The sequence below is a fragment of the Dromiciops gliroides genome, chromosome 2, assembly GCF_019393635.1.
Source record: "Dromiciops gliroides isolate mDroGli1 chromosome 2, mDroGli1.pri, whole genome shotgun sequence".
Taxonomy (NCBI): domain Eukaryota; kingdom Metazoa; phylum Chordata; class Mammalia; order Microbiotheria; family Microbiotheriidae; genus Dromiciops; species Dromiciops gliroides.
The window spans coordinates 645,097,116-645,114,183 of record NC_057862.1 but is presented as its reverse complement, the minus strand read 5'-3'; the positions used below and the strand labels follow the sequence as shown (position 1 = coordinate 645,114,183).

General features: G+C 41.8%; 1 protein-coding gene across 3 annotated transcripts in view; it reads left to right on the top strand.

The window, feature by feature from the left end:
- Positions 1 to 17,068, top strand: part of FBXO31 (F-box protein 31) — a 59,426-nt gene that overhangs the window by 25,754 nt on the left and 16,604 nt on the right. For 2 of the 3 annotated variants that reach the window (XM_043981715.1, XM_043981716.1), the window contains exons 4-6: positions 9,602 to 9,678; positions 13,249 to 13,416; positions 14,105 to 14,179. In XM_043981715.1, the coding sequence (XP_043837650.1) occupies positions 9,602 to 9,678; positions 13,249 to 13,416; positions 14,105 to 14,179 (320 nt within the window). Of the gene's footprint in view, positions 1 to 1,692; positions 1,780 to 9,601; positions 9,679 to 13,248; positions 13,417 to 14,104; positions 14,180 to 17,068 lie in introns of all 3 variants that reach the window. The other variant, XM_043981714.1, reaches the window with a different exon arrangement.

Below are 17,068 nucleotides of genomic sequence, written 5' to 3'. Positions count from 1 at the left end.
ATATTATCTCATTTTAGCTTCATACAATCTTGTGTTGTAAGTGTTGTGATTTTCTCCATTAAGAGTGTGACTTGCCCAGAGTGTTTACAGCAGGATTAGAATTCAGATCTTCCTGACCAGCACTGGCCATTTTATTTATTTTATTTTTTTAGTGAGGCAATTGGGGTTAAGTGACTTGCCCAGGGTCACACAGCTAGTAAGTGTTAAGTGTCTGAGGCTGGATTTGAACTCAGGTCCTCCTGAATCCAGGGCCGGTGCTCTATCCACTGCGCCACCTAGCTGCCCCTACTGGCCATTTTATTGAAAATGGAATTTAATATAACAAAATGAGTCTTCCTGGTTGTATTGTCCTTTGGAGCTGGTTTTGACACTGGGCCTGTGTCATCCTAGGTTTCTCTCAGAGAACCAAGAAGGCTTAGCTTTGCCTTTAACCTTAGTTACAGTATTGGCGTTAATATGGTAGGAAATCCCTTAATACCTTCCTAGTAGTTAGCTGGTGTGCCATACGACCTTGACAAGTGTACAAATGAGAGAAATGAAACACTTTCTGGCTAGTTTACCCCAGCTGAGGGTGTAGGAGGCTGCCCAGGCTTTGGCCTTTGTCTCTGTGGGAGAGGGGATCTGGTCAGGTGCTAAAGCTGAGGGAGGAGAGGAGAGAGGTGTTTATGGGACTGGGAGGGGGGTGTAGGGAGGGGAGAGACAGAGACAGAGCAGAGGTGTGTGTGTGTGTGTGTGTGTGTGTGTGTGTAGAGGTCAGTGTAACAGAGTGTGGGTTGGGGAAAGTGTTGTATATGATGAATTTTGTAGTATGTAGAAACAGTGAATATCATTACATTACAGTGTGAAAGTCTCCACAGAATGTTTCCGGTGATAGTCATCATCTTTGTGCTTAAGCAACCTTGAAATAGTTAAGCTGACATAGATAAGAGTCCAGTTTTCTGTTGCTCCTTAGAACAGGAGCAGCTATTTTCAGGACAAAATCAATTTAATGGTTCGACCAATTGAATTAGCAAAACAGAGCTAGCTACTGAGGGCTTTTTTTCCTTTCTCCAAAAGTAGCATGAGGGGCAGCCATATCCAATTTTATAAGAGGGTTCTAAGTAATAATTTAGCTTACCATAAGGACAGGTGGTAGAAAGACACCACATGTTGATTGTCAGATAGTGGCCTCTCTGCTCAGATCAGCAAAGTCAACCTGAAGTTAACCTTCAGATACATGAAGAGGGGCTGTGTTTGAATCATTTGACTCTCCACTGTCAGGGGAGCCATGTCTTATAAACACTTTCATTCTTCTTAATGCCTGCTTTTAACCAGCCTTATTTATCTCTGTTAGAAAAGATTAAGCACAAGCTGTTGAAATGGGAGTGGGGAGTGAGATCAAGCTGTCACTTAGGCAATGCAGGGGACACAGAAAATGATCGTAGAAACTTGTAATATCTCATTCTGAGTTTGTTGTGGGAAATTACTCCTTTAGAGGACTAGTGTTTCCCAGAATTGGGTGTCCAGGCTGGGATTGAAGTCCTGGACTAGAAGGGGAAGAATTATTTGTACCTTGCATTGTGCTTGGTTAACATAAGTGGTTTTTTATTGAGCACTAAGGAGGAAGAGAACTTTACAGCCTATGATAATGTGTATATAGTCTTGCAAATTGGAAACATCTTCTTTAGTACTTTCCCTGCTGTGTCTGTTCAGGTATAAATCCACGAGTGAAGTCGGGACGTTTTATGAAAATTCTTCCCGATTACGAGCACATGGAATACAGAGATGTTTACACCTGCCGTACGTACTTGCTGTCAGCTTATGCTTTTTGCAGAGAGCACGCCCAGGATGCTGCATGACGACCCTAACTCACAGAGAATGTTAGGATCGTGCTGGTCTCAGAGCAAGCTGATGATCACTTTGGCTTTTTGGCTGCTTGTCACTTTCAGGAAGATGTACTCTTGCTTTGGTTATAGAAAGTATTTCTAAATGGTTGGCATTGGCTAAAGTTTACTAGGCTTAGGGAGCAGTTCTTCATCAAGTTTCTGGCATTACTTCTGATCAGTGCCATGTGTCCTAGGAGCCTACCAACGATAGCATTAAAAGTTTACTGAGGGAGCTCTATGCTGAAAAATTAATTAGGTTCCTGCAGGATCAGAGCAGAGAGAACAGAACAGAAGCCTTTTTGCTTCCTCTCAGTTCACTTGTTCTGAGCTGTAGTCATCATTTTGCACTTGAGTTTTAGATGGGCTGCCTTGCTGTGTGGCAGTTTGATATTAAAAAATCTGTTGGACCCACATATTAACTTGCCCTCCAAACTTACACTTACCCTCCCTACTGTCATCAGTATCATCTCCATCCATTATTCTATTAAGTTATCCTGTTTCTCATTTAAAAGGATGAGTGTATGCTTGCATCATAAATCCTTCCAAGGTCTATGGTATTAAGGTAAAGTTATCTAGATTGGTTAAACAATACTTTTTATGTAACAAATACAGTTGTAAAGAACTTTGGGAGAGGCAATGTGACATAGTAGATGGAAAGCCAGCCTTGGAGTCAGGAAGATCTGGTGTTAAGTCCTGCCTCTCAAGAAATCTAGCAGGTCACCTAACCTCCTGGGGTGCCCTGGGCAATGCAACTGTCTCAGACTATATAAGTTACAGGTCAAGGTTGCTGATTTAAGTGAGTAGGAGTTTCCCACACAGATGAAAATAGAAGATCAAACAAGTAAAAAAAGGTGAAGGTGATCCAGGTACGATAATATTGGCTACAAGTAGGTCAGAGGGGATACAGGCTTTTTTCATAATTAACCCTTTCTCTGCTCCTCCCCCCCCAAACTCCCAATCCCTCCTCTTCACCCTCCAGCCCTCATGCATATCAGCTATGGGGTAGAGTCTAACCAGAAGGAGTACTTTGAAAGATGTAGAAGCTCAGAATTAGCATCAACCACCCTTGAAAACAGTGAAGACAAAAAGTGATGGGAAATTAAGCTGATTAAGGAAGGTAGGGGAGATCTCCTTCGAGAAAAGGAAAGAAGAGCAGTGGGGGAGCCCACACAGGGGTGAGGGATGAGTGTCCGCAGAAAGAAGGCCCTGAGGTTTGCTGCTGTTGCCACATTAGGCTTCCAGCACGTTTCTTATGTGCTGTGACTCTGTGGATGTGGGCTTAAAAAAAATAGGGAACTAACTTTGTTACTAACACTACTGTTAATTGGAAGCAGATGTAATTACTGATTTTAAAAAGTGATTTTCTTCCAGACCTGAATTGGGTGTTAAGATCTGTTTAATACTTAATCTTTTTTCCCTCTGGGAGCTTCTTTTTTTTGGCAAAAAGAGAATTTATGATTTAGAAATTGTTCTAAATGTTCTTAACATCTGGTATTCTGGCTTTGATATTTATGTTGGGAATAGTAATTCCTTATCCCCACATGGGAACATTACGGTTTTTTAGGGTGTTGAGTGCCAGAAAGCTGAGATTGTTTTATGGCCAGGTATACCCTGTGTTTTGTATTACACTGTGACCTTTCATAAATTAAATTGATTTGTATGAAACAAGATGCACTTCTAATGAGTAATAGGAAACTTTTGTAAATTGTTTTAAATGATTTTCTGAGTTGGGGGGGAGAAATGTTTTAGCTGGAGCTGAGTAAAATAACCTAAAGAAAGAAAATTAGCTTGTCTTTGGGTAATATGGAGATCTCTGGAATGATCCTTTGAATTATTTTAAGAGGAGCATGTTCCTTGGGTATGGATTTTTGCTTTATTAACCAGTCTTAGATATAACATCAGGGCAGCTTTTTGGTTTCTCTCATCTGTGTGATTGGTACTGGGTGTGTCTGTCTGTCTTTGTAGTTGCCTTTGATGCAATTCCAAGTCACATAAATAAAAATACAGACTTTAAAGGGTTTAAAACATTTACTAGCTGTGTGACCCTGGGCAAGTCACTTAACCCTTATTGTCCCACAAAAACCAAACCAACAAACAAAACAAATTAAAGGGTTTAAAATATATTTTCAGGTTGACACGCTGCCAAGTCCTTTCCCCTTCAGGTCTCCCTGTTTGTGTCAGCATATTTATAGAGCTCTTGTTCTCTCATTGTATTGCCCGTTTTGAATAAAGGCCCATTGGGAACCCAGAGCTGTCATACTGTAAGGATTTCTTTCCAATGTAAGTAAGACAACATGTTACAGTAGAAAGAAAAGGGGACTTGGAGTCAGGAGACCTGAGTTCTAGACTTCTCTCTGTCACTCACTGCCTGGGATGGCACTCTGACTGAGGCATTTACTGAAGGGCTGTTTCCTCCTTTGTAAGAGGGTTGTGAGGGTCAGCTGAGATGGGAATGTGCTTTGTAAACTGTCCAGATGAATGAAAGAGCATTTGTTAGTGCTTCCTAGGTGCCTGGCCCAGTGTGAAGAGGCAGCTGGTGGTGTAGCGGATGGAGCGCCTGGGCCTGGAGTCAGCAAAGCCTGACTTCAAATATGTGACCTCAGACACTTACTGGCTGGGTGACCCTGAGCAAGTCACTTACCCTCTGCTTGCTTCAGTTTCTTAAACTGCCAATTGGGGATCACCATCACACCTGCCTCAAAGGGTTGTGAGGATCCAATAAGACAATAATTGAAAAAACTCTTAGCACAGAGCCTGGTACGCGGCAGGTGCTGTATAAATGCTGCTTCTTTTCTTCCTTCTTGTCCGAATGGAGAAAGATAGCCACAGCCTCTCCTCTCAAGGAGGTCACATTCTGCAGGAGAGTTTGAGTGCTTGGCAACTCCAGCATCTGGTACCTTATCTTGCCAGGTGATCTTCGGAATATTCCTAAGACAGTTCATATGGTCCCTGGGCAAGTTACTTAACCTTTGGCTGCCTCAGTCTCCTCATCTGTAAAATGGGAATAGGTACGATGAGGTTAAAGTAAGCTGATCGAGGAGACAACACATAAAAGACAGTTCAGCCGCATGTTGGCTAGAAGATGTGGGAGTCTTAAGGGTTTAGTGGAGGGGGAGATAGCAAGGCCCGAGTTTGTCATTAGGCCCAGTTGTCGTGCCTGGGAATTTTTAAGGGTGGAGAGGCAGGGCAGATGGTAAGGCCTGGTGCTCTTGCATCTCACTGGAAGAAATAAAGTTGGGAACTCCCTTCTCATCCACTTGGTTTGAGTGGTGAAGCGCCCCGATGTGTTCTGGGGCAAGGGAGTAGATGAGGGGGGAAGGGTGGGTGGGATATCTAGGACTTTTCCCACCTCTCTCTCCCACCCCATGGAAAACATTAGGATTGATGAATGTAAAGGGTTAATACTACTGAAAAAAATACAGCTTCTGTTAGCACACTGTTCACCAGAGTTGACACTGAGAAATCTTACAGTGTTTCCATTGAAGGCTACCATGAGAATAGTCTATTCCAGTTGAGCCACTTAGGATATTTGCTACTTTGAGTAGTTGTCAGAACATATCTTAATACTGGTATAGAATTCTCCTTTTCTTGTTGTATAGTTTCAGTCATGTCCAACTCTTTGTGACACCCCCCCCCCCTTTTTTTTTTGTTATTTTTGGCCAGGGTGCAGAAGAGATTTGCCATTTCCTTCTCCAGCTCATTTTACAGATGGGGAAACTGAGGCAACCAAGGTTAAATGACTTACCCAGGGTTACACCACTAGAAAGTGTCTAGTAAGGTGGGATTTGAACTCATGAAGATGAGTCTTCCTGATTCTAAGCCCAGTACTATATCCACTGCACCACTTCTACCCAAGTAGTGAATATACCTTAGCCAGAGGTGTCAATTGAACCAAATTAAAATGTAATTAGGAAATGTTTAACTAAATAAAAATAGAGTGCAACATAAATGTTGTTAATTTGTGGTTTTCTAGGTCACTATATCTATTTGAGTTTGACAGCACCATAACTGTATCTGTTCTTTGATAGTATAAGCTAAGGGTCTAAAACAGACTTCTTTGTAAATTTGAGCCACCAAGCTGAATTTTTGTAATGATTTGGTGTCTCATCATCATAAGTATGGCTCTATGGCATTGAATTGAATCCAACCAATAAACAATTTAGCACTTGGAATATTAACCAGCTTTGTTTAGTGACTGAATTTTTGCAAAGTATTCAAAAAAATTTCCTTTTCAACATAATTGTTCATTTTTTAAAGGTGGGTTTTAGTTTGGTTCCACAAATACACAAAGGATATTGTTATGTGAAGGGATCTACAGGCTGAGATAGGGAAGTTCTGGTGTGGAAATTCCCTCTACCACTCATCACAATGTCTGTGCCTTACCAAATATATCCCAGGGAGTTGTCTGAAGCACTGAGTGGTTAAGTGACTTGTCCAGGGCTACATAGCCAGGAAGATCAGAAGCAAGTCTGAAACCACATCTTCCTAGATACAGTTTGGCATTTTGTGTTCTTTATGTGAGACAGTGGTCATGTAAAGATTGAGAGGGAGAGAAGGAAGTTTGGAAATCTTACAGTAAGTAAAAAAATGTTTTTATTAAACATTAAGTAACACAAATTAGTTCCATAAGTAAAAATTTTAGACATATTTAGCAGAGTTTCTTTGCTTTGGAATTATGGAATGAAATGACTATCGTTTCATTCTGTTATTTACACTGTGGAGGAATTTCAAGGTATCAGATTGTAAACTCACCTTATTTAAGGTGGAGGTTTCTGATAAAGATAGAAATAAGCCAGGGAAAGCTTTCATTGGGCTGCTTGTAGTATTTATACTGAGAATCAGATTTGGAACTGACCTTCAGAATCTTACTTTGACATAAGAAGTGAGGAAACTGAGGCCTACAGCCATGAAGTGACTTGACTACAGTTAAAAGCTGAGACTAGAAATCAGGTTGCTTGATCCCTGGTCTTGTGTTACGTATAGAAAAACAGTCACATCTTCCCTTCCTGCTGGGGTATTTTACTTCCTCTTATTTTTAAATTCTGGTTTGTATTTCCTAACTCTTCTAGTGGTAGTCAACACCATTGTGTTTTTAGTACCTTTAAGATAATGTGGAAGTATAATTTCATAAAATCTTCATCCTTTTCCCCTGAATTCAGTGTTTCTTTTAGTAGGCTCATACAGAGCTTTAAACTTTTTAGTTAGTTGTGTGTGTGTGTGTGTGTGTGTGTGTGTGTGTGTGCGTGTGTGTGTGCGTGCGTGCGCGGGGGAGGGGGGGGTGGGGAATGTCCTAAGGAACATTATATTTACCAAGAATAGGTAATGGTCTAAATTTCCCTGGCAGTGTTTTCTTTCTTTTGATCCTTGATTCTAAAGTATTTTATTCTGAATGAGAAGTGTTTATGGGGGTGTTAAGGAATCAAACCTTGACTTTGCCTAACACTATTTGTCATTTCTTCATCACACGGAATTTAGGTACATTTTCACCACATGCAAACATTTTAATGCTCTAGACCCACCATTTGGGAACGAACTTGAGTTACTTAGTCACTATTGAGACCCGAGGAATGCTGTTTAAGACTAAAAGCGTTTCGATGTGTTGAATCATCATTTAATTCTGTCTGTGTGACCTTTGAGTTTGTACACCTAGAATGCAATGCGATGTGCTGCATTAAAATGACACGCAACTCGGGCTTCCCTCCAGGGATCGTCTCTGTTTACAGAGAGCAAAAGTTCACTTAAACAAATCCCAACCTGTCATTTTCTTTCATTTCAACTAAAAATAGGTGCTTTGCCTTTTATTAACAGCAATCAGTTCATGGCTTAGCCCTTAAAAAGGCTATAGTAGGAAGTGGAGGCTTTGTGCTGTAGGGAGACAATTTTTAATCCTGTATATTTACTGAAGAAAGGCAGCCTTGGCAGAGGGGTAGAGAGGGCTGGCCTGGGAGCCAGGATAACCTCTTCTCCATCTGGTCAAGTCATTTAACTTCTTAGCTGTGCCCCAGGCAAACAATCTGTAGTTAGGCCCGGTGCAGTAGGAAAGAGGATATTTTCTCATGGAAAGCTTTTCCCACACAGATGAAATCAAGGTCTAGAACAAAAACCACCCTGCTAAAGTACACATTTATTTTTGAATGATACCAGTGTCTTTGATTTATCTTTCAGGGTTTCTTTGTGTACTTGTACCAGGCCAGTAAATCCAACATTAATGGTAGGAGTAGCAGCAGCAGCAGTAGTAATGGTAGTGCTGTACTAGTACTAGTAACTGCCTCCAAAGTGTATCACATGTGATTACAAGGTAATACAGTTACTTGTTTGGTTTTTTTTAAACAGACATCCCAGAGTCTTTCCCAGGGTGTCCCCTTGGAGGGGTGTCCCCTTGGAGGGGTGTCGATGGGGATGGAGAAGCCTCTGCTTACTCTAGGGATGCTTCCATTTCTCAGTGCATCTTTAGAACTTCTCTTGGGGGACTGTCTTCAGAGCCTTGGCCTCGTACTTTAGAATTTCCCCACAAGTGGCAAATCTTTTTCCTTTGAGTATAGTTCTCATTTCGAGAAAGAACCAAAAGTTGTTTGCAGCTAAGTCTGGTGCTTGAACTGAATAATAATCCCCCATTTGCTCCAGAAAAAGGTGTGACTGTAAGATAATGAGCCTGTTTTCTGGGGGTGCCTCTGTACTGGTTCCAGAGTCAGTGTGCCTAACAACATTGTTGGAACAAGGATGGAGCCTACCAGGATGACAGCTTTGAAAAACACTACTACTGGATGTGTATGTTTTCAGGAATTTTTTATTACAACCTCATCTTCTTTTATCCCCATACTGATAATCAGTCACCAAGTTGATTCATCTTTCCCAAATAGCTCTTCTGTTGGCCCTTGTCTTTCTTCCTGTTACCTACCTTTCAGGTACAATTTCTTCACGCTTATACTAGTGCAGTGGCCTCCAGACTGTTGGTGTGGCCCTAAGCCCTTTGCATACAGCCACCATACCACATGTGGATATACAACCTCTCCTGTCTTCCCATTAGTTACCAGCGAAATCCAGGCACCCGAGCTTGGTCCTTCAGGGCCACTCACGCTGGCCTCATGCCCTTTTTCAGGCCTAGCTATTCTCCCCTTTATCTTGACGTGTCCTGGGCTTACCTGCCTCTGTGCCTCCTGGAATGCTGTCCCTCTTGAGTTAGGTTGCCCACCTCGCTCCTTCCACCACTTCTTATGTGCAATCTAATCTGGTTGGGTGGGACTGCAGCCTGTCCTTCCCAGAGCTGGTGTAATTTCTAACCCCTCTGTGTGGTAGGGTTATTTTTTTGTACAGGTCATTCCTCTCCTTGGCAGAGTTACAGCACTGTCTTAACATATAACCCCCCATGGCATGTGGCACCATCTCTTGGAAACAGTAGGTGCTCTGTAAATACTTGCTGTTCAAATGAGCTTACTGGGATGTTTGTCTAAAAAAAACCAAAACACCTACCAAAGCTCAGCTTTGTGTCTTTCAAAGATTTATTAAGCATCTGTAGTAATTGGAAATATCTTTGATTATTCCTTCTCCAAACAAATCTAGATAATATTTGCTGCTTTCTCTGTTTGCATAATAGACTCTCTCCCCAAACCTCCATGTGATGTGACCTCATCTTTCCCCTCTTTGGCTCCCTCCTCTTTGTTGGCCTCTTTGATGTAGCTTAGTGTATTCAGTTGGAGATGTACCCTTGTACCCTAGCTGTTTTTCTGTTTCCCCAGTGCTTCACCGATATAGACATATTTTGGGATTGTGGCAGCCAGACATTGGGCCGTATGGAGGGCTGTTGAATGTTGTGGTAAGTACCCAGAGAAGCTTTATTTATGTAAGAATAATCAACAAAAAAGCACACTTCCCTTTTGTTGTTAATTAAGTAACAAACACAAATTAGCACAAACATTTCTGCATGTAAAGAATCAAAAAAAGGGGCTCGCTTATGAAACCTACCAACCTTTTGCCTTCAGAGGGGCTTTAGTGGTTGCCTTGTCCATGAAATTCAGAGCTGTTGTAATGATCTCTGTTTAGGGTCAAACTCACACTGGGATATTTTGGGGAAATGCTATGGAAGGCCCCAGATGGAAGTTCTCATTTCTAGTTCCTTATATTTTTATGTACCCAATAAACATACCTCTGGGGCTCCATTAACATTCATTGTTTTTTTTTTCCATTAGTATATGCTAACATTCATTCTTATGAAATTTGGAATATTATCAAGAAGTTCTACAAAAGGAATTTTTCAGGGAGCCAGATTTTATTATCTTATCAAGCAAAGGCTGACTAGAAGTAGCTTTTTTAATCTGACTATTCATAGACTTTCTGATAAACAGATGCTGACTGTCAGAGAAACATTTCCATCTAGCCTGGTTTATGTTTCCTTTCTTGAAGCTAGTGAATGACAAGCAGAGATTCATCAAAATGGCTTTCCCCTCAGGAGTAATTCATGGCAGGGTGATCTTTTTCATTTGTCTGTGCCTCAGTCTGAAAGATAGCATTGGGGGAGCAGAGTCTGCCACTGGCCTTGGCTGAGGGTTAGGCCTCCCTCTTGAACTGCTCCAAGCTGTCACCTCTGGCCCTAGGACCAGGTCCTGCACACAGAAGCCATTTACTGGGTTTGAGTCAAAACGAAGTGACCCTGTATATCTCCAGATACTGGTGTCCCTCTGGGGCATGGTATTGTCATGGACCTGTAGCTGTAGGGCTAGGTTCTGACTAGCAATTACAAAGAGTATCAGAGCAGAGGCCCAGAGTGGATGCCACAGGGCCTCCACGCATAGCTGCTGCTTTCTCCCAGAGCACTGTGGTCCCTGCCTTTGGGGAGCAGGTACCCCCATGAACTGATGTTTTCTTTCAAATCGTGTGTGCTTCTAAAAGCATGCAAGTATCACATGGTATATTTATCTGTGCATTAAATTTAATAGAGTAGCATGCAGAGGAGGCTCCTATCCTCAGCAAGAGGTGACATTAAAACCAGGGAAGCAAAGCCACCGAAATCGGCTCACTCCCCTCCAGGCCACTTTGGGCAAATGGGAAGAATTGAAATTGGCATTCAGAAATAGGGTTCATCTGATCTGCTGTTAAATCCATCCTTACTTTGCACTATGAGTATGCAGATTTATTAAGGTTTATAGCTCGGGTCCAAAGGAAAGACATTTATTCCTGGATTTTAGTAGGAGTGAGTAGATTGATTTTGGGCATTAGTAAGAGTGAGTAAACAGTGGAGATGTTGAGTAGACTGTGGTAATTTGGCACCCTGAGGGCAACGTATGATAATGGTGTTTTCTGCCATCTATATGTTAAAGGGGTAGTGCCTTACATCCACCAGGCTCAACATCCAGATTAAAATGTAATTGAGAAATGTTTAACAAAATAAATAAAGATAGAGTACAACATACTTAATGTTAGATTGTTGTTTTCCAAGTCAACATGCTTCAGCAGGGATTAGTTTCTATTTGAGTTTGACACCACTGACTTAGACCACAATAAGCCAACTTCTGTTGCTGAGACCCTAAACCAGTTTAGTAATTAGGGGGTTTACTGGGACCACCCAAGGCATGAGCTCCTGAGGCTTCTTCTGACACCTCATGATCCTGAAAAGTTCCTTTGAATCCTTGGCTGATCCTAAAGATCTAGTGAATTCCTTGGGAGTTCTAGTGACCCCTGGTCTGAGCCTGCAGCCCATGCACTCCTATTATGGGTGCCTCTCAGTTGGCTGGGATCTCCCTTGCTGTCTCTGGGCTGGGAAGTGACCAAGCAGAAAGGATGGAAGGAGGGGGTGGAGCTGAAATTGTCCTCTCTCCACTCTGATTTTCACCTGGGACCCTAAGGCAGTACTGCTCCCAAGGTTCCCCAGGTGGGTGGCAGGGCAGCCTCGCCTGTGCGAGTAGTGTGCCAGCTCCAGAATACCTTTAATTCATAATTCCTTGTGAGATTTCATTGCCATGATTGTAGCGGTGATGATAATGCTCTGGGAATGGCTTCCTTTTCGCTTTTAAGCCCACCCTCTTGTATATACCCAGTGTTAGAGTTCTGGAAGTCGAGGTAAGAAGCTGGCTCTTTGCCACTTCTTTTACACAGTAAGTGTCTAAGTGGCCCACTTAGACCCACAAGTCTGTTTTACCATTGAGTTTGTAGAGCTACCTGCCCATACACAACAAGTTCGGTTATGACCTACTGTAGATAAGTTAATTGGGGGTGGGGTGGGGGGGTGAGGGGGGGAAGGAAGATGAAGATACTTATTAAAACCTCTGTCCTCATCTCTCCATGCCCAGTATTTTAATTGTAGATTTTAGCATTCTTTTTGAATGAATTGAATCCTCTTGACTTTTTCCTACTCACTTTACAAGGTAGATCTAGCCAGTGAGACAGAGGAAGGCAGAGATGGGCCCCTGGATGAGTGGGGATCGCACTGCCTCGTTTTCAGCTTGTTTAAATGAACCACCTTGTACAATTTGGACTAGCCTTTGCTGTTACAATTCAATATTTTGTTCCTTTGTCTTGAGTTCTTCTAAATGATAAATGTCCTTTGCAACTTGGAAGAAACAGCAGCATTAATTCATTTTGGGAGGGGCTTATAGCTAATATTATTAAAGAAAAAAATATGGCTTGCTTTTTGATTGTTTTCTTTTTGAGATGAGTGTGGTAGATTTTTTTCTTTCCTTTGAGCAAGGGCAAGGATTTTTTTTCTTATAGGCAGTGAATAGTAGAGTAAGGAGAAAAACATCTTTTAAAAGCCAGTGAGTAAGTAGAAGGAAAGAGCTAATTCCTTAGGAAAGGGTAACTGCTCCTGTGATCTTGTCTCAGACTCATCTTGGTGCAGCATAATGCAGTTCACACAGCTCTGGAGTGGGAGTCAAACTCTGCAACTTCCCACCTGTGTGAACTTAGGCAGGTCCCGTGACTTCCTTTGGCCTTTGTTTGATAGCACCATGAAATGTACTAGTGGGCTTAGGTGTACTGTAAGATCTCTTCCAGTTCCAAACCTGTGATCCCAAGAGCTAGAAACTGAAGCATCTCATCTTCCCAGCCTTCGTATCTGAAACTAAAAGCCACGTGCCTGCAGTTAGGTTCTGCGGGACAAAGATTTTGATCGATCAAACATTGATTCATTGAGTGTTTAAAACCAAAATTTTGATTAGAAAGTACTTTTCTTTTTTGTCTTTCCCTGAGATTTTACCATTTACTTGAGTCAGTCCCCAGCTGGTCACTTGGAAAAGCAGTCTCCAGAACTAAAGTGTGCACAGAGGAGGTAGTGGTAGGGAAATAGCAGCATGTTTGAAGAAGCTGGGTTAGAACTGTGGGAACATTCTCAGTGAGTCAGTCATGGAAGGGTCTGTAACTCTTTGTCATGACCTCCTCTCTTTTGGTACAGGTAGACGGTTTATTTATCATTGGTTGGATGTATCTGCCTCCCCATGACCCCCATGTGGATGACCCCATGAGATTTAAACCTCTATTTAGGATTCACTTAATGGAGAGAAAGTCTGCAACTGTTGAGTGTATGTATGGCCACAAAGGGCCCCATAACGGTCACATTCAGGTAAGCAACGAAAAGCCTGGGAGCGCGGGCGTGGTCCCGCACCCTTCCAGTTAGGAGCTCACATGTCCATCTCTCCTGCCAGCAATGACTCTGGGAGAGAGGAAGGCCGTCCCTCTTATGAATGATTCAATAATCTCTTTTGACTCGATGTAACTCTTGAAAGAATAATTCAGAGGAAACTATTGATCATCCATTCAGATGGAACTCTGGGTTATCTTATGGTGGTTTTTCCATGCTTGGGTCTTTCCTGTTTCAGGAGAACCTGCATTGCAGTAAACCACCATCCCTTTGGCATCAGGTTTTGGCAAATACTCAGGACTGTCCCTGAGAGAAGTGGATTATTTACTTAAATAGCAAACAGCCACTTTCTGCTTCACTCGGAGAAGCTCTGTGAGGGCAGAATGCCCCTCTGTCTTCCTTTAATGTCACCTGTCCCCTTGCCTCTGAGAAGGGAACTCTTATTTCAGGATGTTGATGTGCTTGTGCCATTTTAACCTTTTCTCACTTACTGATTGCCAAAATTACCTTTGAGATAGGATTGCTTGGTTAATTGAGTAAACCAGAGCGGGGTCCCTTAGAGTGTCCCCCATTTCCTGTTTCATATTATGGATGCTCGAATCCCTTCTGCCAGTGCTCACATGATATTTCTTCTTGTCAGTTCTCTTTTTCTCCTCCTTTGAATCACTAGATTGTAAAGAAGGATGAGTTTTCTACCAAGTGCAACCAAACAGATCACCATAGGATGTCTGGTGGGAGACAAGAGGTAAGTCTGTCTTTGGGATGCAGGTGGGTGGGCACCCTAAGAATAGCTTAACAGGGATATGTTACTCACTGTTGATGTATCCCGCTTGGAGAAGGAGAGTGTAGAGATATTATTAGCAGAGTACTCAGCACAGAGATGTATTTTAATGCATTTTTAGAAGTTGTTCCATATGAATGTGTTCATATGTATAGATTTTCTCCCCTAGAATGAATGAATAAACTAAGCTCTGATATTTATATTCTCTTTGTTGTGACTGAAACTATCTGTCGAAAGCTTTAAAAAAAGAAACCCCCTGAATAGTGAAAGTTTAATTTGATCAAAAGGCATTTTTTAGTTCAAATAATATATTGGTTTGACTTAAGAAGCTCCTGAGCTTGATTTCTCAACATTTTGTAGCTATTTTAAATTTCCTAAGCAGGGAAGTGCTGTTATTGAAGAAAAGATTTTGAAATGCTAATCTTGCTGAGTTATGTAGTGAGGTGGCTCCTTTGGATTATGACTTTCAGAGACAATCAGATACAGCACTTTATTTGGAACCTTCATGTTCTCACTCCATTAACTGGAGATCAGGTGGTCCAGAAGCTTGCACGTCAGACACAACTGAAGGGCTGTTGTCATGAGTCAGTGATTCTGTCTTTCAGTGTAAACTACAAAGCTATCAAAAAGAACTGATTTGGTTTAAGGTCTCCTTTTGTTTGTGTAGGCCTTATTATATTGCTAATAGTAGCTGATGTGGGTGAATGTGTGTCTATGTACATAGTTCTTAAGGTTTGTAGAGCATTTTAAAATTTTTTATTATTTTTTTTTGTGGGACAATGAGGATGAAGTGACTTACCCAGGGTCACAAAGCTAGTAAGTGTCAAGTGTCTGAGGCCAGATTTGAACTCAGGTCCTCCTGAATCTGGGGCTGGTGCTTTATCCACTGTGCCACCTAGCTGCCCCAAGCATTTTTATTATTTGAACCCTCAAAACAACCCCATTGAGGTCAGTACCACATAGGCATTATTAGCCATATTTTACAGATAGGGAAACTGAGGCTCAGAGAGGTTAAGTGACTCGCCCACAGTCACATAGCTGGTCATTGGGAGAGGTGGGATGTGACCTCAGGTCTCTCCTGAGTCTAGGTCCAGTGTTCTTTACACCATACTGTCTTTCAACTTGTTATCAACTTGAGTTGTAAGGACCTAGGCAGCACACATAGTTAAAAATATCTAAGAGACCGTCTTTTAAAATGTTGTTAAAATAGTGGTTTGTGTTTATTTCTTATAAATGTCTCTAAGAGGGGTTGGCAGCTGTCCCAGTCCCCAGCCCCCTGCCTTTCATTAATTCCTCTATTTAAAGTCTGTTTTTTACAGTATGAATTAAAGACAAGGAGAATGTTCCCAATATTAACATTTTAAGAGTGTTTTGTACTTCTGAACATGTGGTCGATTGAGGTGATAACAAATGGAAGCAGGTGCCCTAAAGTGACCGTCCTGCCTGCCTCCCCAGAGAGGCTGAAAATGCTGCTCTGGCTTTGGTCTTTCTCAAGGAGGATGTTCCACATGCTGTGTGGGGGGCCGTCTCCTAGGCTGCCCTCGAGTGGAAGGATATTCATTTGCTGTTGCCTGCTTCTCTCTGCTTGGCTCAGTTTGTGGTTGCCTGTTTCAGGGTTGGAGGGGGTTAAGGGCACATTAAAAAACCGCTCCCCCGTTTGTCTCCTTCTGAGCGCCCTTTCTAGTTGCACTGTTCTTTAGATGCTTTGAGCATTACCCACTGACTCTAGTGGCAGGGGCAGGAATTAGTCCTTTCAAGAGGTGCATAAAAAGTTTGTGAGCAGTCTTCTGTTAGGGCTGAGTTTTTTTGTTTGTTTTTTGCGGGGCAGTGGGGGTTAAGTGACTTGCCCAGGGTCACACAGCTAGTAGGTGTCAAGTGTCTGAGGCTGGATTTGAACTCAGTTACTCCTGACTCCAGGGCCGGTGTTTTATCCACTGTGCCACCTAGCCGCCCCCCAAGGCTAAGTTTTTTAAGAATATATTTCTAGGGTCCTCAGGAAGAATAGGAATCAACAAAATATTGATTATATTTTAACTTGTTTGTCAGTTAAATGAAACCTTTTATAGTCCCATTTAAAGTCACATATACTTTGTCTGCTAATAAATGTACATAATTGGCCATTGATTACAAAAGTAAAACTAAAATGAATAGATTTAGTACACAGCTAGATTTTTTTTATTTAAAATTTTTGTTTTTAATTCTTTATTTTTAACATTCCTTTTTAAAAAGTTTTGAGTTTTAAATTTTCTCCCTCTCATCCCTTTTTCACCTATTGAGAAGGAAAGCAATACTTGGAAACCATGTAAAACATAATTTTTGTATTAGCCATCTGACTAGATTTTTTAAAAAAAATTCTTTTTTTTTTTTTTTTTTTTAGTGTGGCAATTGGGGTTAAGTGACTTGCCCAGGGTCACACAGCTAGTAAGTGTTAAGTGTCTGAGGCTGGATTTGAACTCAGGTCCTCCTGACTCCAGGGCTGGTGCTCTATCCACTGTACCACCTAGCTGCCCCTAGATTTTAATTTTTATTGATTTTCTTTTTCTTTTTGTGAGGCAATTGGGCTTAAGTGACTTGCCAAGGGTCACACAGCTAGTAAGTGTTAAGTGTTAAGAGTCCTTCTGACTCCAGGGCTGGTGCTCTATCCACTGCACCACCTAGCTGCCCAGCCCCTAGATTTTTAATCATTTATAGTGGCCATTATGAATCTTTGTGCTTGGGATGCCTGTAATTAGTGGTGTGAGATGAGAAATAATAAATCTCATTAAGTGAGCTCGTGGCTTCAGCAAGCTATTAGTAAGTATTTAACGAGTGCCAGCTATAAGGAGTAGTAATAATCTTTCCCAGCCTTGAAGC